The following is a 27,955-nucleotide window of genomic DNA, read 5'->3' as shown; positions in this document are numbered from 1 at the left end:
GTAATTTCGTAGTTGTTAAACAATAGATATATACCGGTGATCGTAAAGTCATTAAAATATTTATTAAAAAAGAAAAATGAGTCATCGTAGGTGAACCGGCTGGTGACAAAACGTTTCTGGTGGGTGTTAGGGCCCTCACTGTCTCCCTCACTAACACGACTAGAGAATTTGTTTACTTGATTTACACGAATTACCATCTCGAGTCTCGAATTACGTTAAATGCTGTCAGAATTTCGTTTACGAATCATGAGTGAAAACAATCGTTGAAAGTTTTGTTTAAATTTAAATTTTTTGTTTATTTCGCGAGTGGTGATTTCGTTTTATAAACCATGGTTGGAAAAGCGGATTATTCTAGTACGTATTTTAATATAAATTCCTTTTATTATTCTAAATTTTTTTGTTTTTAAATCTCTTCCGATTCAAAATTAGTTTTGGACTTTCCAAAAAATTATCGAATTATTTTAATAAATATGATATTAGTTTGAATCATTAAAAACATTATATATTATCCAAATATTTCACTAAATTTCAATCTAAAACATCAAAAAATAAAATAATATTATATATCAAGTAGCTTGTAATGATGTTTAGGCTGTTTACATAGGACAGACATTTCGGTATTTAGAAAATAGATTAAAAACTCATCAATACGATAAATATTAATTTACGGATTTGAGATTTAAAAACGCATGGATTTACGTGAAATTCTGGAATTAAATTCTATTTACCCTTCACTACAAAATCTACCCTATGCCAATACGTAAAAATTATCGTGAGTGGTAAAAACTACCCCCTATATACATAGAAAGTTATATAAAAAAAATAAAACTCGTTTAATTTTTGAAGTATTTAGTCGATTAAAAAACCAGTAATCACTGCGGGCTAGATCTGCATTATAAGGTGGTCGAGGAAACTTGTGAATCGGTGGATTATATTGTTTTTTCTTCGACGTATAAGATATAAAATATATACGAAACATATGAAATACCATTAATTCGTCGGAATTATTTATCTAGTATCAATATTACAGGGTGAAAATAATATAATTTCGTCGATACGTCCGGTATAATACAGATATAAATCGATATTAGTATTGAATAAGCCGTAAAATCACATCCCTTCATAAACTATGGATGAAGTATTGCATTCTTCGCTTTCATAAAAGCCGTAGAGTATTTCCTGCATCGTTAAAATCGAAAAAAAAAAAGTCGAGTCATCGACCCCGGCCCATATTAGTCGAAGTTTATGTGTTTTAAATATATTAGTTAGCTCATATTAACACATACGTACAATGTAACTGGAACAATGTAATGTCGGGGGGTTATTTTTAATAATAATTGCGGCTCGGGTACAATAAAAATAATCGGGGCTTCAATTTTTCGATCGAATATCTCATCGCGATGTACGTCATTAAGATCAACACCCTGTATGATAAAAGAGTAGCCATTTAAACAATCTATTCACGTAGATAATGGAAACCGATGGAATTTTTATTAGAAAATAAACATTTGCAAGTGAAATATATTGAGATGGCCTCCCTCTAAGGTTTCTAGTAATTTTAATTTTTTCAGTTTATAGAATTTCTCTTGATTGTATAGTTTCTATGATCTATGATCTATTTCCTTTTATCTATGTTCCTCAATGGAATTATTGTAGTTTTTCTTTCCGTTGTAGTCTCTGCAGTTTCTCCAATCATTTCTTTCAACTAGCTGATGTTATTTAATGTATGTAGACTCAATTTATTGTAGTTTCTCTAATTTCTATACATTCTCCAATCCCTCCTTTCTCTTGGTTGATCTAGTCCAACTATTTTTGTAGTTTCTACAGTTTCTCCAGTCTCCTCGGTCTTTCTAAACACTTTTTTCCTTTTATCTATGTTCCTCAATGGAATTATTGTAGTTTTTCTTTCCGTTGTAGTCTCTGCAGTTTCTCCAATCATTTCTTTCAACTAGCTGAGGTTATTTAATGTTTGTAGACTCAATTTATTGTAGTTTCTCTAATTTCTATACATTCTCCAATCCCTCCTTTCTCTTGGTTGATCTAGTCCAACTATTTTTGTAGTTTCTACAGTTTCTCCAGTCTCCTCGGTCTTTCTAAACACTTTTCTCCTTTTATCTATGTTCCTCAATGGAATTATTGTAGTTTTTCTTTCCGTTGTAGTCTCTGCAGTTTCTCCAATCATTTCTTTCAACTAGCTGAGGTTATTTAATGTTTGTAGACTCAATTTATTGTAGTTTCTCTAATTTCTATACATTCTCCAATCCCTCCTTTCTCTTGGTTGATCTAGTCCAACTATTTTTGTAGTTTCTACAGTTTCTCCAGTCTCCTCGGTCTTTCTAAACACTTTTCTCCTTTTATCTATGTTCCTCAATGGAATTATTGTAGTTTTTCTTTCCGTTGTAGTCTCTGCAGTTTCTCCAATCATTTCTTTCAACTAGCTGAGGTTATTTAATGTTTGTAGACTCAATTTATTGTAGTTTCTCTAATTTCTATACATTCTCCAATCCCTCCTTTCTCTTGGTTGATCTAGTCCAACTATTTTTGTAGTTTCTACAGTTTCTCCAGTCTCCTCGGTCTTTCTAAACACTTTTCTCCTTTTATCTATGTTCCTCAATGGAATTATTGTAGTTTTTCTTTCCGTTGTAGTCTCTGCAGTTTCTCCAATCATTTCTTTCAACTAGCTGAGGTTATTTAATGTTTGTAGACTCAATTTATTGTAGTTTCTCTAATTTCTATACATTCTCCAATCCCTCCTTTCTCTTGGTTGATCTAGTCCAACTATTTTTGTAGTTTCTACAGTTTCTCCAGTCTCCTGGGTCTTTCTAAACACTTTTCTCCTTTTATCTATGTTCCTCAATGGAATTATTGTAGTTTTTCTTTCCGTTGTAGTCTCTGCAGTTTCTCCAATCATTTCTTTCAACTAGCTGAGGTTATTTAATGTTTGTAGACTCAATTTATTGTAGTTTCTCTAATTTCTATACATTCTCCAATCCCTCCTTTCTCTTGGTTGATCTTGTCCAACTATTTTTGTAGTTTCTACAGTTTCTCCAGTCTCCTCGGTCTTTCTAAACACTTTTCTCCTTTTATCTATGTTCCTCAATGGAATTATTGTAGTTTTTCTTTCCGTTGTAGTCTCTGCAGTTTCTCCAATCATTTCTTTCAACTAGCTGAGGTTATTTAATGTTTGTAGACTCAATTTATTGTAGTTTCTCTAATTTCTATACATTCTCCAATCCCTCCTTTCTCTTGGTTGATCTAGTCCAACTATTTTTGTAGTTTCTACAGTTTCTCCAGTCTCCTCGGTCTTTCTAAACACTTTTTCTCCTTTTATCTATGTTCCTCAATGGAATTATTGTAGTTTTTCTTTCCGTTGTAGTCTCTGCAGTTTCTCCAATCATTTCTTTCAACTAGCTGAGGTTATTTAATGTATGTAGACTCAATTTATTGTAGTTTCTGTACATTCTCCAATCCCTCCTTTCTCTAGTTTATCTAATTTCTCTCTCTTAAACCCTCTTTTCTCTCTGTTATCACTTTTCTTTGATTATTTATATAAATACCGCCGCCTCCGCACTGGAATCCACACGATAAGTACGCGATTATTGTACATTTTATAATTATTATGATCGTACTTGAATGTAGAATAGCTAATAAGTTGATAAAAAGTTAATAGTGTGTATTTCCGATTTTTTTTTAATCGTTTCCAAGGTTCAAAATGATGATATTTCTAAAAATAACCGCTAGGTAAATTGATAATATAAATTTTCCTGTAGCATATGTTCAAAAAAAAAAAAAATTCTCGACGCCGGAATTATTAAATTTTTTTTTTCGAAAGTATCTCAGGGTCAAATTTTTCATAATACACAATAATTGTCGAGGGCAGGTGTCGCGCACATGTAGACAACGTTGCCACGTTTAGAATGTAATAAGGGCGTTGAAGGAAATGTAAAACAATAAGGTTATGTTAGTATTTAACACTATAATAACTTTCTCTCGTTAATTCTTGTTTAATTACTTTTTAACCAGGTATATATTGAAAAAATATACATTTTTATGATTGATAACGTACTTTTTACCATTTTTCGTATTTCGAATCAATAGAGAAAATCATAACAAACGAGAAAAGTTCTTCGACCTCCGTTTGTATCCAAAGAATTTGATCCATCAATTAATAATTTATTCATATCATAATTGATAACATCTGTTATGACGTGCTTAATTAATTAGAGAATTATCAATAAATTGTTTCTATTGAAGGTCTAGGGAGTCGAAATTTAGAGCAAAAAAATTTTATGTTTGGTGAAATTTTAAATTATAATTCACCAAAAAAAATTCAAATTCTTATTTTTTTATATAACTCCATTAATTTTGAAGCTATTACATCCTACAAAAAACCATTTTAAAGGTAATTTTCAGGGCTACAAGACTATGTATGTTAGAAGGGTTTGAGACCCTTCAGATTTTATTAATAAAGGGTCAAAGGCTGTGGATAAGCAATCCTCGCACTATAGTGGCATTAATTTGGTGATAACTTCGTCAATTTTTATGCTACAAAAAAAATAAAAAAAGCAAAATAATCGTCATAAAAAATCCTTTAATTTGATTGTATATGTGTTTTTGTATCTCTCATAGTTATGGAGAAAACTTGAGCAAAAGAAATTTTTTTAAAAAATTTATTATATAATTCTTATTTTTTTCAAAATTATGCATTTCTAATCAGCCAAATTTTCATATGTCGTAAATAACATCCAAATAAAGTATTTGGTACAAGGAATAAGTTTAATTTTGATTTTCAATGAAATGGCATTAGTTTTAGTGCAATTTCTTTTTTTAAGTTTTAACTATTTTACATCATATCTCACTGTAATTTTAGTCGAAACGACTTTTATTAATAATCATTCGAAAGATCTTTTTAAGCTCTATAAAAAGTATTCTATAACTTTTTTTTGAAAAATGTCCTTTTTTCCTGTTATCTGAGGGTAAATTTTCAATTACGTAAAAGAAAAACTATTCAAGTAACTATAACTTGTTTTAATTAGAACATTAAAATCTTAAAATATATCTCAATTTGTTTGTTTTTTTATATACTTTATTTTTGTTCATTACAATTTTTTCGATAAAATGCATTATTACAGAGTTATACGTAAAAAACTATTGAAAAATACGGTTTTTTTAACGTACTTTTCAATTGCGAATAACTGAAAAACTATTGATCTGTCGAAAATATTTTATATAAAATTTTTTACTTTAAATTTCCCGATCTTTCGATTTCTGTTGTTATTTTGGAGGGGAAATGCTTGAATACCTGGCCCCAGTTCAACCACTTTTATATCATTTAATATTTCGGTTAATATTAGAATCACCCTCGTATTATAAGTAACGCCTTCTGGTGGGAATAACTAAATTCGAAAAAAAGAGTTTATTAAATCGAGTAATTTCTTTTACGTTTTATTTTTATTATAATAAATCACGTAGGTATTGACCTACTTATTATTTTTTTTTTTTGAAACATTCTACCTACTAATGTGAATGTATAAGAATTGCTTAATCCCATTAACACTTAACTCGATTCCTAAAAAAAAATTATCGACAATACGACTGGTCATTTATCTGTCTTATTATCGACTTATTTCTATTCGTAATACGCGTCGTCTGTTAATTTTTATTATCCTCCAATCGCAATACCGCAGGATTTTTAATTGTTTATATTACATCATTGTTTGCATTCAGTCATTCTAAGCAATGACTAAATTTTCATGTAAAACGTTTCCAACGGAAACTGATGCAGTACGTATTTTTAGATCTTAACTGTATTACCGATTTTTGAGTCACGTTTATGAATTTAATTTAATCTAGAGTCTTCAGGTGTTTGTAGATTGAAGTCCTGTTGATCTATTGTTCTGTAGGTTATGTCAATAATTGATTTCGTCTTCTTTTTTATAGATCTACGACTGATACCATTTGAATACCATCCACCTTATAAATGTGGGGGATATCACTCAAAGTTTATTTAAAATATTTACGTTTCGAGATGTGATATTCTCAAAATGTTTCATTTAAATCATCAACGAATAACTCAAAACGAAATAATTATCGTTTGAACTTATAGAAAATCAAACAAAAATGACAGTTAAAATAATTATGATCAATTGAAATGATCAATCAAGAAATTCTTCGATTTGTAAATTTAGTAAAGAGAATCCGTAGTATTTTCGAATTGATTTTATTTTACATAATCGTACATACGTTCTATTGATATATTGTTTGGCACTCAATCATTTTTTTTATATAAAAATACACTGCCGAGCACAAAATTAGGGTCATCCATTTTAATTTTTCTCGTTTTTATCGTGAATTCTTCCGAATCAGTTCAAACGAAAACGTTTTTGAACACTTAAAACATCGAATTGATGAGTCGTCTGCCTTGTTTGGCACTCAATCATTTTGTTTTGATAAAAATACACTGCCGAGCACAAAATTAGGGTCATTCAGTTTCATTTTTCTCGTTTTTTTGTGAATTCTCACGAATCTCACGTTTTTAGACTGTTAAAACATCGAATTGATGAGTCGTCTGCCTTGTTTGGTACTCAATCATTTTTTTTATATAAAAATACACTGCCGAGAACAAAATTAGGGTCATCCCGTTTCATTTTTCTCGTTTTTATCGTGAATTCTTACGAATCAGTTCAAACGAAAACGTTTTTGAACACTTAAAACATCGAATTGATGAGTCGTCTGCCTTGTTTGGCACTCAATCATTTTGTTTTGATAAAAATACACTGCCGAGCACAAAATTAGGGTCATTCAGTTTCATTTTTCTCGTTTTTTTTGTGAATTCTCACGAATCTCACGTTTTTAGACAGTTAAAACATCGAATTGATGAGTCGTCTGCCTTGTTTGGTACTCAATCATTTTTTTTATATAAAAATACACTGCCGAGAACAAAATTAGGGTCATCCTGTTTCATTTTTCTCGTTTTTATCGTGAATTCTTACGAATCAGTTCAAACGAAAACGTTTTTGAACACTTAAAACATCGAATTGATGAGGCGTCTGCCTTGTTTGGTACTCAATCATTTTTTTTATATAAAAATACACTGCCGAGAACAAAATTAGGGTCATCCCGTTTCATTTTTCTCGTTTTTATCGTGAATTCTTACGAATCAGTTCAAACGAAAACGTTTTTGAACAGTTAAAACATCGAATTGATGAGTCGTCTGCCTTGTTTGGCACTCAATCATTTTGTTTTGATAAAAATACACTGCCGAGCACAAAATTAGGGTCATCCAGTTTCATTTTTCTCGTTTTTATCGTGAATTCTTACGAATCAGTTCAAACGAAAACGTTTTTGAACAGTTAAAACATCGAATTGATGAGTCGTCTGCCTTGTTTGGCACTCAATCATTTTGTTTTGATAAAAATACACTGCCGAGCACAAAATTATAGTCATCCAGTTTCATTTTTCTCGTTTTTATCGTGAATTCTTACGAATCAGTTCAAACGAAAACGTTTTTGAACAGTTAAAACATCGAATTGATGAGTTGTCTGCCTTGTTTGGCACTCAATCATTTTTTTTATATAAAAATACACTGCCGAGCACAAAATTAGGGTCATCCAGTTTCATTTTTCTCGTTTTTATCGTGAATTCTTACGAATCAGTTCAAACGAAAACGTTTTTGAACAGTTAAAACATCGAATTGATGAGTCGTCTGCCTTGTTTGGCACTCAATCATTTTTTTTATATAAAAATACACTGCCGAGCACAAAATTAGGGTCATCCAGTTTCATTTTTCTCGTTTTTATCGTGAATTCTTACGAATCAGTTCAAACGAAAACGTTTTTGAACAGTTAAAACATCGAATTGATGAGTCGTCTGCCTTGTTTGGCACTCAATCATTTTTTTTATATAAAAATACACTGCCGAGCACAAAATTAGGGTCATCCCGTTTCATTTTTCTCGTTTTTATCGTGAATTCTTACGAATCAGTTCAAACGAAAACGTTTTTGAACAGTTAAAACATCGAATTGATGAGTCGTCTGCCTTGTTTGGCACTCAATCATTTTGTTTTGATAAAAATACACTGCCGAGCACAAAATTAGGGTCATCCAGTTTCATTTTTCTCGTTTTTATCGTGAATTCTTACGAATCAGTTCAAACCGAAAACGTTTTTGAACAGTTAAAACATCGAATTGATGAGTCGTCTGCCTTGTTTGGCACTCAATCATTTTTTTTATATAAAAATACACTGCCGAGCACAAAATTAGAGTCATCCAGTTTCATTTTTCTCGTTTTTATCGTGAATTCTTACGAATCAGTTCAAACGAAAACGTTTTTGGACAGTTAAAACATCGAATTGATGAGTCGTCTGCCTTGTTTGGCACTCAATCATTTTTTTTATATAAAAATACACTGCCGAGCACAAAATTAGGGTCATCCAGTTTCATTTTTCTCGTTTTTATCGTGAATTCTCACGAATCAGTTCAAACGAAAACGTTTTTGGACAGTTAAAACATCGAATTGATGAGTCGTCTGCCTTGTTTGGCACTCAATCATTTTTTTTATATAAAAATACACTGCCGAGCACAAAATTAGGGTCATCCAGTTTCATTTTTCTCGTTTTTATCGTGAATTCTTACGAATCAGTTCAAACGAAAACGTTTTTGAACAGTTAAAACATCGAATTGATGAGTCGTCTGCCTTGTTTGGCACTCAATCATTTTTTTTATATAAAAATACACTGCCGAGCACAAAATTAGGGTCATCCAGTTTCATTTTTCTCGTTTTTATCGTGAATTCTTACGAATCAGTTCAAACGAAAACGTTTTTGGACAGTTAAAACATCGAATTGATGAGTCGTCTGCCTTGTTTGGCACTCAATCATTTTTTTTATATAAAAATACACTGCCGAGCACAAAATTAGGGTCATCCAGTTTCATTTTTCTCGTTTTTATCGTGAATTCTTACGAATCAGTTCAAACGAAAACGTTTTTGAACAGTTAAAACATCGAATTGATGAGTCGTCTGCCTTGTTTGGCACTGAATCATTTTGTTTTGATAAAAATACACTGCCGAGCACAAAATTAGGGTCATCCAGTTTCATTTTTCTCGTTTTTTTTTTGTGAATTCTCACGAATCTCACGTTTTTAGACAGTTAAAACATCGAATTGATGAGTCGTCTGCCTTGTTTGGCACTCAATCATTTTTTTTATATAAAAATACACTGCCGAGCACAAAATTAGGGTCATCCAGTTTCATTTTTCTCGTTTTTATCGTGAATTCTTACGAATCAGTTCAAACGAAAACGTTTTTGAACAGTTAAAACATCGAAGGGTTCAAAATTTTTTCTTCAATGGCAGTTCGGAGCTCTGGAATGGCGCGTGATCCTCTACCAAAAACGCGATCTATTATTCCAACGACGAACCACCATCCTGCGTGAAATGAAGGATGTTAATGAATTTTGCATCGTTGTTTCCCGATAACTTTGGTTTAGTTATGGGACTTTCAAAAAAGTACGGATCCACGAGACCTTCAACGAATTCTGGTCGCGTCGACTGTAATTTCAGATTGAAGATGGTTATATCTGGCACTGCGTTTCTATACTTTCTTTTAGCAGCTGGAGCTACAAATTTGATGTTAAAATAAATCGATTTGTAGTTTCAGAAGTCACAATATATACATATGTTCAGATTTTGGCCATTGGAACTATTCAATTATACGGTTACATCTTTGGTTGCGCCTCCAATCGACTCCTGGATTACCTAGGAGTAAAATCGTCATTCATTACCTGTTCTATTTGATTTTTTCTTGTACCAAAGCAACCGCAAGCTTCTAAATTATTATTGAAGTGCTTGGATGTTGTTTGATTACGTAGATCCGATCGGTTAGTTTACTTCCTCAAAATTCTACGATACAGTCGGAATTGCAGTATTAGTTTATATAAAAAAATAACAATGTATTAGGTAGCAAAAAATCAGTCAGTCGCTGATACATTTGCGCGAAATCTTCGCAAAAACATTCGGAACGAACGACCGGGAAGTTCGACGTCCAGTCCGAAAGCGTCTCTCATTTTACGGATATCGAAAAGCGTCTCGACGCGTGCGACTTGTTAACAGTGACAGGTGCCATCGGGATGTGTTAATTTTTTTTTTTTCGGGTAACTAATTAGGCGCAAACGACGGATCTCGTCGTAGGGGAAAAAAAACAAAAAATATATAGATACGCGTTGCAATGGTGGGATATTATAATAACCAAGGTATTTATATTTAGATTAGATTGAGGACTATTATTTTTAGTTTTTGTTTACGGAGATTGAAATTTAATGCGCTCGGGAATTTTTTTTTTTTTTAATACGAAATATCGAGTCTTCTAAGTAATATCGTTTTTTATATTTGAAAATATCCAATATCTCAATTTAATTGTGTTGATAATAGATTTAGAATACGATTTATTCACTTTCTTTCTATGTTTATTGACGATTCAATACTTTATAATAAATAGTATACGAGGATGATTCGAGAAGTACTTGACCTAACCTAGAAATTGCGGTAGTTGCTTTAGAAATATCACTGTATTAGAATCAATATTTGAATATATTTGAAATATCTCATCCAAACCAATATAAAAACTCCACTAGATCCTACTCTGGATGAAACTTTTTCTTCAAATGTAACGTTTACGAACATGCACCCTGTATATAACCGGTATTTATAATAAATAAACGAACGTTAATGATTGTTTGTTTAAAGACAATAATTAAATTGAATCAGGTAGATTTTATTTTTACTCGAACGTATTCTATTTTTAGAATGTTTATCTAAACGGTGATCTGGTTGAAAGATTTTTTTTTTTTTTTATAAATATATTTCCGTATAAACATTCGTGAAAAAAATATCGAACATTGTTAATGTGATAGCTGTTTAAAAACTATTTATGATGTAAACAAATAATTTTATATAAATCGATAGTTAAATTGGGTTTGTAGAACTTACTAACAACTAAACCCGACAGATACTGATTCTAGATCATTTTAGACGTTTCTGGAACTTTCTACGACATTCTAAATCGATTATAATAAGTTGTACTCATTTTTAGAACTTTCCAGATCATTCGGAAACTATCTAGATTGATCTTAATCGATCGTAATTAATTGTACTCATTTTGGGTACTTTCTAGATCATTTGAGAAGTTTCTAGAACTTTCTAGAACGTTCTGAATTGATCGTAATATCTTGTACTCAGTTTAGGACTTTCCAGATCATTCGGGAACTTTCTAGCACGTTCTAAATTAAATTAAAACTTTCTAGATCATCCGGGAGGTTTCTAGAACTTTCTGGAATGTTTTTAATCAATCTTAATTAATTGTACTAATTTTGAAACTTTCCAGATCATTCGGGAACTTTCTAGCACGTTCTAAATTAATCATAATAAATTACACTCATTTTGAGTACTTTCCAGAACATTCCGGAAGTTTCTAAAACTTTCTAGAACGTTCTGAATTGATGGTAATATCTTTTACTCATTTTGAAACTTTCCAGATCATTTTAGACGTTACTGGAACTTTCTACGACATTCTAAATCGATTATAATAAGTTGTACTCATTTTTAGAACTTTCCAGATCATTCGGAAACTATCTAGATTGATCTTAATCGATCGTAATTAATTGTACTCATTTTGGGTACTTTCTAGATCATTTGAGAAGTTTCTAGAACTTTCTAGAACGTTCTGAATTGATCGTAATATCTTGTACTCAGTTTAGGACTTTCCAGATCATTCGGGAACTTTCTAGCACGTTCTAAATTAAATTAAAACTTTCTAGATCATCCGGGAGGTTTCTAGAACTTTCTGGAATGTTTTTAATCAATCTTAATTAATTGTATTCATTTTGGAACTTTCAAGATCATTCTAGAAGTTTCTAGAACTTTATAGCACGTTCTAAATTAATCATAATAAATTTCTTCCTTTTTGGAACTTTCCAGATCATTTAAGAAATTTCTAGAGCTTCCTAGAACCCTCTAAATCAATAATAATAAGCTGCACTCTTTTTGAAACTTTCCAGATCATTTAAGAAATTTCTAGAGCTTTCTAGAACCTTCTAAATCGATAATAATAAGCTGAACTCTTTTTGAAACTTTCCAGATCATTTGGGAAGTCTCTAGAACTTTCTAGAACGTTCTAAATTAATCACAATAAATTACACTCATTTCGGGAACTTTCTAGATCATTCTAGAAGTTTCTAGAACATTCTAAATTAATCATAATAAATTGCTTTCTTTTTGGAACTTTCCAGATCATTAAAGAAATTTCTAGAGCTTTCTAGAACCTTCTAAATCAATAATAATAAGCTGCACTCTTTTTGAAACTTTCCAGATGATTTGGGAAGTTTCTAGAACTTTCTAGAACGTTCTAAGTTAATCATAATAAAACGCATTCACTTTGTGAACTTTCTAAATCATTCTAGAAACTTTAAAATTCTTCTAGAACATTCTAAATCGATCATATTAAATTTTAGAAGTTTCTAGACCAAATTTTGAGATTTCTTCAGAGGTCGTTATGTGTTTTTTTGTATTCACCGTATATTTATTAATTGCACCATGATAGTTGTACGTAGGATGCATGAGAAGTTGCAGTTAATTTCATGGGTTATTGATAATATTTACAAGCTGGCTGAGAGTTTTTTTTTTTCGGCTCGCCATGTGTTTCATTCGACCTCATTCCACAAACTATTGCTAAAGATGATTTATCGCTTTTTTTTTCGCGTACAAGTGAACAACTGAATTTGACGTATTTATAAATTATCATTGGTTAATTTTAACTCAAAGAAATACGACTGACCCTCGTAAAACAATCTGGGCATTTTATTTTTTCGAGAAAACTCACAATTTAAATTTTCACTTTGATTTTAAATATACAGGATCGTATCTAGGGGTATTTCTGGGATAATTCAACTTGAATATACGGGGAAAATCGAAAATAACAGTAACCCGATATTATTTGTTCACAAATTTTTCACAAAAGGAATAAACATGATGTAGTTTCGATTATATAGGGTGGTATTGAAATAAATTTCATTGATTGTATTCGATATCAGATATTAACCACAAAGAAACCTATTTTTTCTTCCAATATAGATGAACTAAAAAAACAACGATCATAACAAACAAAATTCTCATTATCGTAACTTGTTTTTCCTTATTTCAATGACCTACACCGTTAGTCCAGTCAACAAAGGTGAAAATAAGATATTTGTAGAAAAATTTTGAATTTGAACAAAGTATTTATGATGAATATTAGATTTTGTTAAATGTAGCGTTTCGTGATTCATTTATAAAGAAAACACCCCTAATTTTCGTCCCTTAAAATGCTTCCAGATACTTTATTTTCAATATAAAACTGTGAATTTTTACGCAATTCACACTTGGGGGACTTGGAGCTGTAGCACAACGCCGACTGACGCCTCAATGTCAACAATGGCGGAGTGAGACGTGAGACGTCTGCACGGAGCGATCGGAGGTTGAAAAAACAACGGCTCTCGTATTTAGAAGGAATTGCTGTTGTTTACTGAACTAAATTCGGTTTAAAATCGGCGCAATTACCAATTTAGTTATTTATTTATTTATAATTAGTAGTGTATAGAATCTACACGTAATTTTTTATATATAAAAACTATCGACAAGATGAAAATTTAGTAAACGATGCATCAAGTTACGTTTCAATTCAATTTCTATCAAGGTATTTTTTCATAACCTCACTATTATTACGTAAATACATCTAATTTGCTTTATATATTATACCTAAACGTTGGAAATTTTCTTTTTAAGGTGTTCCCAATTCGGCAGACTTGGAAAACAACTCGAATCAAAAAAAATACACCGTGAATAGAAATGGAAAACACGGCGTCGTAATTCCGAAAGCTCTATGCGTCCTAATGGTCATAGGGGCGTTACTTTTGGCTATATTAGTAGGTCTGATAGTATTTTTCGTAGTTCCTCGATACTGTGATCAAGAAAAGTTACCAGCGGTTTCTACTAATCAACAAACTTCATCTGTCAATAATTCGCCCGAAAAAATCGAAGAATCCGCCGTGGGACACGAAATTGATGAGAGATTACCTAAAAACGTTGAACCGACGCATTACAAGTGAGATTTCTATCGTATTATTATCATTTTTTTCACCAAATTATCATCTTCGGAGACGCATCGAATGCTTTCGACAAGATCAGACATACCTAACCTAACATAACCTAACTAAATAATCATCTTCCTAGACATATCGAATGTTTTTGACAGGATCAGGCATACCTAACCTAACATAACCTAACTAAATAATCATCTAATCATCTTCCTAGACATATCGAATGTTTTTGACAGGATCAGGCATACTAATCATATGAGTATCTAGATAGATACATTTCAGTAGAGTTTCCCTGAGATGCATTTCTTTTTTATCGCACCAATTGGTTTGAAAAGGCACTTCCATCGAACCAAAAAGGCACCACTTGTACTACCCGAGTGTAATAGTGATTTTTTTCAGTACGACGGTTCTAGAAAATCCAAATTTGTACTCGAAAGATTTTTCCGAAAACACGATATGTAACAAGATATTGAAAATTAATTGGAACCATGAAAACGTGTCAAATTTAACGATCATTAATTTTAGAAATATGAAAATCGATAGTTAAAATAATAAAATAGACATTAGAAATTTTACGATCTTTTCATTACTAACCTACGCGATTATTGGTAGTTATTTTTGTTGATTGTTGATTGTTTTTTCTAAAACAATCATACTGTATTCAATAAGTGTAAAAAATTTAGAGAAAATGACGTAATTATTCATCATTCATCTAATAACCTTAAATTTTTCTTCGGGAAGGTTATTTTATGCAAGCACTGTTGTCAGATCGTCTATATTTCTTTTAGATTAAGGATTTTACCGGATTTGCGAAACGGTACGACTCAAGGTTCGATTGCAATAACTTTGAAAGTAATACAAGACACCGATGAAGTTTTATTTCATCTTAGAGACATTTTCATAGATAAACATTCCGTTAGTATAAGATCCACGAGCGATTCTAGTCAATTGGTTATCAGAGAACAAAATTATATCGAAGGCGATAAATACAAAATAAAACTTTTGAAGAATTTAAACAAAAATGAGGAATACGTATTAAATTTGGAATTTAAAGGGAGATTAAATGGTCATTTAAAAGGTTTTTACAAAAGTAAATACTACGATCGTCAAGGAAAGAAAAGGTGAGGTTATGTTTATATTAAAATTCGTCAATAAAGTTTTTGGTTTATTGTAGATTGATAGCGTCCACTCAGTTTTCGCCAGTCGACGCTCGAAGTGCTTTTCCTTGCTACGACGAACCTTCTTTCAAAGCCAAATTTCAAATTACCTTAGGAAGACCGTCTTCCATGACGACTTTATCTAATATGCCAATTCTAAATTCAACTTTATTCGCGTAAGTCAAAAATTTTGTTACTTTTCATTCGGATCAACAGGTCTCGAGCTACTGGATCCAAATTAACGCAGATTCCACCCTAAACGAAACGAAAATTCACTTTTTTTATGATGTGAAATTGATGTTTCTATTTTTATAATAAATTGTGAAATGTTTTTAGAACAAACACATCTGGTGTTTGGAGTTGGGACGAATACCCCGAAACGCCGAAGATGTCGACTTATTTAGTTGCCTTTATGGTGACGGATTTAATAGAGAGTCCGAGTAAGGGCGAGATAATAAAATTTTGGGCTAGGGAAGATTTGGTATCTCAAACTGCTTACCCCGCCGAAATCGGTTCGAAATTATTGAAATTCTACGAGGAATATTTCGATGTTGAATTTCCTTTACCGAAAATCGACGTCGTGGCTCTTCCCGAATTCGGTTTTAACGCCATGGAAAATTGGGGCTTGATAACATTCAGAGAAGACGTTCTTTTATACGATCCCTCCAGTTCCACGAATGAAGATAAAAGACTTACGGCTACGGTTTTATCGCACGAATTAGCCCATCAGTGGTTCGGTAATTTAGTTACCCCTTCGTTTTGGAACGACTTATGGTTGAAAGAGGGTTTTTCTAATTACATGGTATACATGGGCATCGATACGGTAGAACCGACGTGGAGATTCGGCGAGGAATTTATACCGAGCGAAACTTTGGTAGCGATGAACGAGGACGCTTTGGAAAATTCCAGACCGATATCGTTGGACGGAGCGAAAAATTCGAATCAAATCCGCCAACTTTTCGACCCCATCTCGTATAGTAAAGGTATAATAGTTTAAGCACCATTTTTAAGGGAAAAAAATCGGTGATTTTGATATATTTTCAGGTGCTGCTATAATTAGAATGATGAATCACTTTCTCGGCGAAGAAACGTTCAAAGCGGGTCTCGTCAAATTTTTGAAAAAATATCGAAATTCTAATGCCGATCGTAACGATTTATTCGAAACTTTTACTGAAGTCGCGCATACAAATAACGTTTTACCATCGAATGAATCCGTTAAAACGATCATGGATACTTGGGTGGAGCGTGCCGGTTATCCTGTCGTTAACGCTATTGCTAATTACGCACAGAATAAAATCAAATTATTTCAGGTGAGTTCTATTTACAATTTATTCGATATTTTCCCGAAAAGTTGTAAAAAATCCGGCTCGAAGGACCGAGAAATAACAAAAAGCGCTTTTATAACCCGGCTCGAAGGACCAATTATTGACAAATAGCGTTTTGAATTGAATATCTTCAAATGGAAATAAATATGACGTCGGTTTGAAACAGAAATTGTCGAGATTAAACTATAATTCATAAAAAAAAAAAATAAAGGACAACATTGGAATCACAATAAAAACTTACGCCAGATAACAATGAACCAAAGTTATAGAAAGATTCAAAATATTCCGGCTCGAAGGACCAATAATAAACAAACAGTGGTTTATAATGCGGCTCGAAGGACCATTAATAATAATTTCCAGTAATTTTGATTGTCTGGAATGGATAGAAGCATGGCGTCGAATTCAAATGATTAAAAAATGTCGGTATTAAGAGAAAATTCATAGAAAAACTTTGAAATATTCACAAAAAACCTCGTTCGTCATACTAATAAACGCTAATGTCTCGTAGGACCAATATTAACGAACGGCGATTCTATAATCCGGCTCGAAGGACCAATAATAATACTTTTAGTTGAAAAAAAAAACGTTTTTCTAGTAAATTTGGTAAATAAGGAAAAAATCCGGCTCGAAGGACCAGTAGGTTTATCGAAATAGTCATATCATAAGGATTTCTATAAAAATAACGAAGTGAAATTGGAAAATATAATGAAATAATGCAATAATTCGGCTCGAAGGACCAATATGCGACGTGTGACTCTAAAATAATCCCCATTTAAGGACTTTTATACAACTTACGACTTTATAGTGACGAATATGAACGAAATAATGCAATAATCCGGCTCGAAGGACCAATATGCGACGTGTGACTCTAAAATAATCCCCTTTTAAGGACTTTTATACAACTTACGACTTTATAGTGACGAATATGAACGAAATAATGCAATAATCCGGCTCGAAGGACCAATATGCGACGTGTGACTCTAAAATAATCCCCTTTTAAGGACTTTTATACAACTTACGACTTTATAGTGACGAATATGAACGAAATAATGCAATAATCCGGCTCGAAGGACCAATATGCGACGTGTGACTCTAAAATAATCCCCTTTCAAGGACTTTTATACAACTTACGACTTTATAGTGACGAATATGAACGAAATAATGCAATAATCCGGCTCGAAGGACCAATATGCGACGTGTGACTCTAAAATAATCCCCTTTTAAGGACTTTTATACAACTTACGACTTTATAGTGACGAATATGAACGAAATAATGCAATAATTCGGCTCGAAGGACCAATATGCGACGTGTGACTCTAAAATAATCCCCTTTTAAGGACTTTTATACAACTTACGACTTTATAGTGACGAATATGAACGAAATAATGCAATAATCCGGCTCGAAGGACCAATATGCGACGTGTGACTCTAAAATAATACCCTTTTAAGGACTTTTATACAACTTACGACTTTATAGTGACGAATATAAACGAAATAATGCAATAATTCGGCTCGAAGGACCAATATGCGACGTGTGACTCTAAAATAATCCCCTTTTAAGGACTTTTATACAACTTACGACTTTATAGTGACGAATATGAACGAAATAATGCAATAATCCGGCTCGAAGGACCAATATGCGACGTGTGACTCTAAAATAATCCCCTTTTAAGGACTTTTATACAACTTACGACTTTATAGTGACGAATATGAACGAAATAATGCAATAATCCGGCTCGAAGGACCAATATGCGACGTGTGACTCTAAAATAATCCCCTTTTAAGGACTTTTATACAACTTACGACTTTATAGTGACGAATATGAACGAAATAATGCAATAATCCGGCTCGAAGGACCAATATGCGACGTGTGACTCTAAAATAATCCCCTTTTAAGGACTTTTATACAACTTACGACTTTATAGTGACGAATATGAACGAAATATTGCAATAATTCGGCTCGAAGGACCAATATGCGACGTGTGACTCTAAAATAATCCCCATTTAAGGACTTTTATACAACTTACGACTTTATAGTGACGAATATAAACGAAATAATGCAATAATTCGGCTCGAAGGACCAATATGCGACGTGTGACTCTAAAATAATCCCCTTTTAAGGACTTTTATACAACTTACGACTTTATAGTGACGAATATGAACGAAATAATGCAATAATCCGGCTCGAAGGACCAATATGCGACGTGTGACTCTAAAATAATCCCCTTTTAAGGACTTTTATACAACTTACGACTTTATAGTGACGAATATAAACGAAATAATGCAATAATCCGGCTCGAAGGACCAATATGCGACGTGTGACTCTAAAATAATCCCCTTTTAAGGACTTTTATACAACTTACGACTTTATAGTGACGAATATGAACGAAATAATGCAATAATCCGGCTCGAAGGACCAATATGCGACGTGTGACTCTAAAATAATCCCCTTTTAAGGACTTTTATACAACTTACGACTTTATAGTGACGAATATGAACGAAATAATGCAATAATCCGGCTCGAAGGACCAATATGCGACGTGTGACTCTAAAATAATCCCCTTTTAAGGACTTTTATACAACTTACGACTTTATAGTGACGAATATGAACGAAATAATGCAATAATCCGGCTCGAAGGACCAATATGCGACGTGTGACTCTAAAATAATCCCCTTTTAAGGACTTTTATACAACTTACGACTTTATAGTGACGAATATGAACGAAATATTGCAATAATTCGGCTCGAAGGACCAATATGCGACGTGTGACTCTAAAATAATCCCCATTTAAGGACTTTTATACAACTTACGACTTTATAGTGACGAATATGAACTAAATAATGAAATAATCCGGCTCGAAGGACCAATTTTTTTATAATTCCCGAAATAATTAGTCTAGAACACGGGAATGCAAAAAAATCGTCACGAATATTAATGTTTTTTTCCAGAAACGATTCTATTTCCGTGAAAAAGATGAAAAATCTTCTTGGTGGATCCCGTTATCGTTCACGACTAATATAAACACCACGTATAACGATACCACGCCGAAATTTTGGTTGAAAGGTGAATACGAAATCGACCGAGACGTCGATCTCACTAACGCCACCTGGTATCTCTTGAATTTATATCAAACAGGTATAGCGGCACTAAATCTGGCGAATATACTGGATTATTTTTTTGATTAATTTTAAGGTTACTTCGTCGTTAATTACGACGAAAGAAATTGGATGAACCTCATCGATAATATCATGGTATTACCGACGACGATAAGGGCGCAACTCATCGCTGATTCCATGGATTTGGCGAGGGCAAATTTGATCAGTTACGATATACCCCTGAAGATGATCGCAAGAATGGCCGTCAACGATAAAGACATTATGTTCGTACCGACCGCCATCGCTTTCGAAAAATTGAGGTATTTGAGCGACATATTATCCTCGACCCCGGCTTTCGGATTATTCGAGGTAAGTGGTAATCGATTTCTCGATTTTTTTTTTGTCTAAATTATATATTTCCGAAATTAAAAATTGCGAGAGTTCTCGGTATATTTAATTGACGCTAACAAGTGTCATATGTCATACGGTAATAGATGACAGAAAGCGCAAGGTGACATATGACATATGACAGATGACTTACTGACCTTTCGGCGTTGCCAAAGCTATCGATTTTGTATAAACTCTCGATTATTTTTAATAATTAGCAAACAATAAAAATATTTAAATCGGAAAGCCGTATTTAATTTCCTGCAGCTTTTTTCAAAATTCGAAGCGGAGGTAAGAGTTTTAGTTTAATAAAATAGCTGCGCTAGACTCGACCATAGATACGCTTGTTTTTCGAAATATTTCGCTAGTTTACAAAAAATTTATTTCAGGAATATCACAGGACGATATTCAAGGAGACTTACGACAAAGTGACATTAGTAGATCCCATAGATGATTATAGGACAAGAAGAATACGTTCGACTGTGTTGAATTGGTCGTGTCGAAGTCCGGATTCCAGATGTTCTCATATGTCGAGGACGTTTTTCAGATCGTGGTTATCAGGAACGAAAAAGTAATTTGTCCAGGACACTCTTTAATCCGTATAATCGAATTTGTTATTTTTTTTTGTTCGAAGGATCGAGCCTAATCTACGTAAAATCGTTTATTGTACGGCGTTACGCGAAGGCGGACAAGTCGAATGGAATTTCGCTTACAAGAAATTCTTGGAAACGGCATCGCTTTCCGAGAAAAAAATCCTTTTGGACGCTTTGGGTTGTACGAAATTGACGTGGCTGCTTTCCAGGTACACGCTATAATTTCGATTCCATTATATAACTAACCCCAGTTGATCTTTAATTCTAAAAGTGGGATTGTTAAAAAAAAGATTTAAAAATGATTCATTTCCAGGTATCTCGATAAACTTCTCGATGATTACAGCATAAGGATTCAGGACGCCGATCGTTTGTTCGGGTCGGTTGTTAGTAACAAAATCGGGACGCAGATTGCTTTCGATTTCTTGAGGAAAAACTGGAATGCCTTGATCAAACGGTGAGTTTGACATTTTTTTTTTGACTATTTTGAAAGAATTCGCACCATCAGTAATTTATTATTGGAACGATGAGGCTCGAAAGACCAACAATACATTTTAACCCGGCTCGAAGGTGCATTAATGTCAATTTTAGTTACACAATATTCGAATAATCCGACTCGAAGGACCATGGGACGTTGAGTCTCAATCTATATCGAATTTTTATACAATTTGGAAAGTTTAAAGTGAAAATAATCGATTCTTTTACCAAACGAAACCATCAGGAACAAGATTTGTCCATATTTAGAACAATTGTCGTCGATGAGGCTCGAAGGACCAAAAATACCTTTTAATCCGGCTCGAAGGTGCCTTAATGTCAATTTTTTAGTTACAAAAAACTGATTTTTGATTGATTCCGACTGAATATTCGAATAATCCGGCTCGAAGGACCAAGGGAAGTTGAGTTCCAATCAGTATCATCGAATTTTTATACAATTCGGAAAGTTTAAAGTGGAAATAATCGATTCTTTTACCAAACGAAACCATCAGGAACAAGATTTATCCATTTTTAGAACAATTGTCGTCGATGAGGCTCGAAGGACCAAAAATACCTTTTAATCCGGCTCGAAGGTGCCTTAATGTCAATTTTTTAGTTACAAAAAACTGATTTTTGATTGATTCCGACTGAATATTCGAATAATCCGGCTCGAAGGACCAAGGGAAGTTGAGTTCCAATCAGTATCATCGAATTTTTATACAATTCGGAAAGTTTAAAGTGGAAATAATCGATTCTTTTACCAAACGAAACCATCAGGAACAAGATTTGTCCATATTTAGAACAATTGTCGTCGATGAGGCTCGAAGGACCAAAAATACCTTTTAATCCGGCTCGAAGGTGCCTTAATGTCAATTTTTTAGTTACAAAAAACTGATTTTTGATTGATTCCGACTGAATATTCGAAAAATCCGGCTCGAAGGACCAAGGGAAGTTGAGTTCCAATCAGTATCATCGAATTTTTATACAATTCGGAAAGTTTAAAGTGGAAATAATCGATTCTTTTACCAAACGAAACCATCAGGAACAAGATTTGTCCATATTTAGAACAATTGTCGTCGATGAGGCTCGAAGGACCAAAAATACCTTTTAATCCGGCTCGAAGGTGCCTTAATGTCAATTTTTTAGTTACAAAAAACTGATTTTTGATTGATTCCGACTGAATATTCGAATAATCCGGCTCGAAGGACCAAGGGAAGTTGAGTTCCAATCAGTATCATCGAATTTTTATACAATTCGGAAAGTTTAAAGTGGAAATAATCGATTCTTTTACCAAACGAAACCATCAGGAACAAGATTTATCCATTTTTAGAACAATTGTCGTCGATGAGGCTCGAAGGACCAAAAATACCTTTTAATCCGGCTCGAAGGTGCCTTAATGTCAATTTTTTAGTTGCAAAAAACTGATTTTTGATTGATTCCGACTGAATATTCGAATAATCCGGCTCGAAGGACCAAGGGAAGTTGAGTTCCAATCAGTATCATCGAATTTTTATACAATTCGGAAAGTTTAAAGTGGAAATAATCGATTCTTTTACCAAACGAAACCATCAGGAACAAGATTTGTCCATATTTAGAACAATTGTCGTCGATGAGGCTCGAAGGACCAAAAATACCTTTTAATCCGGCTCGAAGGTGCCTTAATGTCAATTTTTTAGTTACAAAAAACTGATTTTTGATTGATTCCGACTGATTATTCGAAAAATCCGGCTCGAAGGACCAAGGGAAGTTGAGTTCCAATCAGTATCATCGAATTTTTATACAATTCGGAAAGTTTAAAGTGGAAATAATCGATTCTTTTACCAAACGAAACCATCAGGAACAAGATTTGTCCATATTTAGAACAATTGTCGTCGATGAGGCTCGAAGGACCAAAAATACCTTTTAATCCGGCTCGAAGGTGCCTTAATGTCAATTTTTTAGTTACAAAAAACTGATTTTTGATTGATTCCGACTGAATATTCGAAAAATCCGGCTCGAAGGACCAAGGGAAGTTGAGTTCCAATCAGTATCATCGAATTTTTATACAATTCGGAAAGTTTAAAGTGGAAATAATCGATTCTTTTACCAAACGAAACCATCAGGAACAAGATTTGTCCATATTTAGAACAATTGTCGTCGATGAGGCTCGAAGGACCAAAAATACCTTTTAATCCGGCTCGAAGGTGCCTTAATGTCAATTTTTTAGTTACAAAAAACTGATTTTTGATTGATTCCGACTGAATATTCGAATAATCCGGCTCGAAGGACCAAGGGAAGTTGAGTTCCAATCAGTATCATCGAATTTTTATACAATTCGGAAAGTTTAAAGTGGAAATAATCGATTCTTTTACCAAACGAAACCATCAGGAACAAGATTTATCCATTTTTAGAACAATTGTCGTCGATGAGGCTCGAAGGACCAAAAATACCTTTTAATCCGGCTCGAAGGTGCCTTAATGTCAATTTTTTAGTTGCAAAAAACTGATTTTTGATTGATTCCGACTGAATATTCGAATAATCCGGCTCGAAGGACCAAGGGAAGTTGAGTTCCAATCAGTATCATCGAATTTTTATACAATTCGGAAAGTTTAAAGTGGAAATAATCGATTCTTTTACCAAACGAAACCATCAGGAACAAGATTTGTCCATATTTAGAACAATTGTCGTCGATGAGGCTCGAAGGACCAAAAATACCTTTTAATCCGGCTCGAAGGTGCCTTAATGTCAATTTTTTAGTTACAAAAAACTGATTTTTGATTGATTCCGACTGAATATTCGAAAAATCCGGCTCGAAGGACCAAGGGAAGTTGAGTTCCAATCAGTATCATCGAATTTTTATACAATTCGGAAAGTTTAAAGTGGAAATAATCGATTCTTTTACCAAACGAAACCATCAGGAACAAGATTTGTCCATATTTAGAACAATTGTCGTCGATGAGGCTCGAAGGACCAAAAATACCTTTTAATCCGGCTCGAAGGTGCCTTAATGTCAATTTTTTAGTTGCAAAAAACTGATTTTTGATTGATTCCGACTGAATATAATAAAATTCGTTGAATATTGGATTATCTAAATCTCTCTTCCATTTTTAACCATTTGGATCTTGAATTAGGTTGATTTTTTTTGATAGCAACAGTTTGTTAATCATCAAAAGGTAATTTAACGTTTCTATTTATTTTAAACAATCGAAACTGATATAAAAACAATTTTTGAGGCATTCAAAGTGTCGTGGTACTTCGAATCGTATTACAAAGGTTCACTATTCAAAAAATTTTGGTCCTTCGAGCCGGATTATTTTAATATAACTTCCATTTTGAACTATTGGAATCTTGGATTCATTTTTTATGAACTTTAGACGTGGTCCTTCGAGCTGGATTATAAAGTTCGTTCAATATTGGTCCTTCGAGCCGGATTATTTTAATATAACTTCCATTTTGAACTATTGGAATCTTGGATTCATTTTTTATGAACTTTAGACGTGGTCCTTCGAGCCGGATTATAAAGTTCGTTCAATATTGGTCCTTCGAGCCGGATTATTTTAATATAACTTCCATTTTGAACTATTGGAATCTTGGATTCATTTTTTATGAACTTTAGACGTGGTCCTTCGAGCCGGATTATAAAGTTCGTTCAATATTGGTCCTTCGAGCCGGATTATTTTAATATAACTTCCATTTTGAACCATTGGAATATTGGATTCATTTTTTATGAACTTTAGACGTGGTCCTTCGAGCCGGATTATAAAGTTCGTTCAATATTGGTCCTTCGAGCCGGATTATTTTAATATAACTTCCATTTTGAACCATTGGAATATTGGATTCATTTTTTATGAACTTTAGACGTGGTCCTTCGAGCCGGATTATAAAGTTCGTTCAATATTGGTCCTTCGAGCCGGATTATTTTAATATAACTTCCATTTTGAACCATTGGAATATTGGATTCATTTTTTATGAACTTTAGACGTGGTCCTTCGAGCCGGATTATAAAGTTCGTTCAATATTGGTCCTTCGAGCCGGATTATTTTAATATAACTTCCATTTTGAACCATTGGAATATTGGATTCATTTTTTATGAACTTTAGACGTGGTCCTTCGAGTCGGATTATAAAGTTCGTTCAATATTGGTCCTTCGAGCCGGATTATTTTAATATAACTTCCATTTTGAACTATTGGAATCTTGGATTCATTTTTTATGAACTTTAGACGTGGTCCTTCGAGCCGGATTATAAAGTTCGTTCAATATTGGTCCTTCGAGCCGGATTATTTTAATATAACTTCCATTTTGAACTATTGGAATCTTGGATTCATTTTTTATGAACTTTAGACGTGGTCCTTCGAGCCGGATTATAAAATTCGTTCAATATTGGTCCTTCGAGCCGGATTATTTTAATATAACTTCCATTTTGAACCATTGGAATATTGGATTCATTTTTTATGAACTTTAGACGTGGTCCTTCGAGCCGGATTATAAAGTTCGTTCAATATTGGTCCTTCGAGCCGGATTATTTTAATATAACTTCCATTTTGAACCATTGGAATATTGGATTCATTTTTTATGAACTTTAGACGTGGTCCTTCGAGCCGGATTATAAAGTTCGTTCAATATTGGTCCTTCGAGCCGGATTATTTTAATATAACTTCCATTTTGAACCATTGGAATATTGGATTCATTTTTTATGAACTTTAGACGTGGTCCTTCGAGCCGGATTATAAAGTTCGTTCAATATTGGTCCTTCGAGCCGGATTATTTTAATATAACTTCCATTTTGAACCATTGGAATATTGGATTCATTTTTTATGAACTTTAGACGTGGTCCTTCGAGCCGGATTATAAAGTTCGTTCAATATTGGTCCTTCGAGCCGGATTATTTTAATATAACTTCCATTTTGAACCATTGGAATATTGGATTCATTTTTTATGAACTTTAGACGTGGTCCTTCGAGCCGGATTATAAAGTTCGTTCAATATTGGTCCTTCGAGCCGGATTATTTTAATATAACTTCCATTTTGAACCATTGGAATATTGGATTCATTTTTTATGAACTTTAGACGTGGTCCTTCGAGTCGGATTATAAAGTTCGTTCAATATTGGTCCTTCGAGCCGGATTATTTTAATATAACTTCCATTTTGAACTATTGGAATCTTGGATTCATTTTTTATGAACTTTAGACGTGGTCCTTCGAGCCGGATTATAAAGTTCGTTCAATATTGGTCCTTCGAGCCGGATTATTTTAATATAACTTCCATTTTGAACTATTGGAATCTTGGATTCATTTTTTATGAACTTTAGACGTGGTCCTTCGAGCCGGATTATAAAATTCGTTCAATATTGGTCCTTCGAGCCGGATTATTTTAATATAACTTCCATTTTGAACCATTGGAATATTGGATTCATTTTTTATGAACTTTAGACGTGGTCCTTCGAGCCGGATTATAAAGTTCGTTCAATATTGGTCCTTCGAGCCGGATTATTTTAATATAACTTCCATTTTGAACCATTGGAATATTGGATTCATTTTTTATGAACTTTAGACGTGGTCCTTCGAGCCGGATTATAAAGTTCGTTCAATATTGGTCCTTCGAGCCTGATTATTTTAATATAACTTCCATTTTGAACCATTGGAATATTGGATTCATTTTTTATGAACTTTAGACGTGGTCCTTCGAGCCGGATTATAAAGTTCGTTCAATATTGGTCCTTCGAGCCGGATTATTTTAATATAACTTCCATTTTGAACCATTGGAATATTGGATTCATTTTTTATGAACTTTAGACGTGGTCCTTCGAGTCGGATTATAAAGTTCGTTCAATATTGGTCCTTCGAGCCGGATTATTTTAATATAACTTCCATTTTGAACTATTGGAATCTTGGATTCATTTTTTATGAACTTTAGACGTGGTCCTTCGAGCCGGATTATAAAGTTCGTTCAATATTGGTCCTTCGAGCCGGATTATTTTAATATAACTTCCATTTTGAACCATTGGAATATTGGATTCATTTTTTATGAACTTTGGACGTGGTCCTTCGAGCCGGATTATAAAGTTCGTTCAATATTGGTCTTTCGAGCCGGATTTTTTTGTTGTATTTGCCGAAAATATCGAAAAATCCACTTTTCTAAAATATTGCGTACAATTTTTGATTCCAGCCACGGAGATGGCTTCAATATCATCGCTAAAATGGTGAAATCCCTCGGACCTCAACTGAATACGGAATTCCAGTTATCGGAGGTGGGTATTATATACAGGATGTCTCGTTAATTACATTCTTTAAATATTTTTGTTATATAGTTGATCAGATTTAGAGACAGCGTGAATGGTAATCGGAGCGCGTACGCTCGAGCTTTCGACATCGCCGTGGAAACAGTTAGAGGAAACGTGGAATGGATGGAGAAGAACTACCGTCAAGTAGAACAGTGGTTCCAAAAATATAAAGATCGATTCGATTACGTATAGACCAAAAAATTAGAAATATCAATATTTATTTGATTTAGGTGAATAATTTATTTTCAGAAGCGGGGCCGAAATGATAAGTGCCTTAGAAAAACCGACTGAATTTTTTTTTTTTTAACGAACCTTTTAATTACTTCGAAACATTTTTAGTCCGTACGTTAATCGAACCGAAATTCTATTTTTTATTTATCAATTTTGAATCAACAATTTCACTTGTAATGCGAGAAAAATACTAAAAGAAAACAGTAATATAGAATACTTGTAGTTTTTTTATGAACACCGTGTATATTAGCGTCAACAAATCACACTGAGAAAAATTTTATTCGTCTGCATTTTTATCTCTTGCTA

The 27,955-nt window shown here is 33.2% G+C and overlaps 1 protein-coding gene across 2 annotated transcripts; it reads left to right on the top strand.

Moving 5' to 3' along the window:
* On the top strand, positions 1–27,875 carry LOC130447294 (aminopeptidase N-like). 2 transcript variants are annotated; one of them, XM_056784028.1, is made up of 13 exons: positions 1–354; positions 13,815–14,133; positions 14,917–15,249; positions 15,303–15,461; positions 15,622–16,268; positions 16,330–16,595; positions 19,560–19,746; positions 19,804–20,075; positions 20,483–20,664; positions 20,728–20,895; positions 21,000–21,140; positions 27,304–27,385; positions 27,446–27,875. In XM_056784028.1, exons 1-13 carry the CDS (start codon positions 330–332, stop codon positions 27,608–27,610), a joined length of 2,946 nt encoding a protein of 981 aa, XP_056640006.1. In that variant the 5' UTR covers positions 1–329; the 3' UTR covers positions 27,611–27,875. The 2 variants fall into 2 exon arrangements, with proteins under 2 accessions (XP_056640006.1, XP_056640007.1); XM_056784029.1 differs by lacking the exon at positions 1–354 and adding an exon at positions 10,044–10,249.
* Positions 27,876–27,955: the final 80 nt, after the last annotated feature.

This window comes from Diorhabda sublineata, chromosome 8, assembly GCF_026230105.1.
Source record: "Diorhabda sublineata isolate icDioSubl1.1 chromosome 8, icDioSubl1.1, whole genome shotgun sequence".
Classification (NCBI taxonomy): Eukaryota; Metazoa; Arthropoda; class Insecta; order Coleoptera; family Chrysomelidae; genus Diorhabda; species Diorhabda sublineata.
Note: the sequence above shows the minus strand (reverse complement) of the source record. Positions and strands in the feature narration are given on the sequence as shown.

What these genes read in the sequence shown, in the direction of transcription:
- LOC130447294 (XM_056784028.1), top strand. Translation starts at nt 330, where the DNA reads ATGGTTGGAAAAGCGGATTATTCTA. An exon ending in GATCGTCAAGGAAAGAAAAG is followed by an intron (nt 15,250 to 15,302) that starts GTGAGGTTATGT and finishes GGTTTATTGTAG; the next exon opens with ATTGATAGCGTCCACTCAGT. An exon ending in ATAAAATCAAATTATTTCAG is followed by an intron (nt 16,596 to 19,559) that starts GTGAGTTCTATT and finishes GTTTTTTTCCAG; the next exon opens with AAACGATTCTATTTCCGTGA.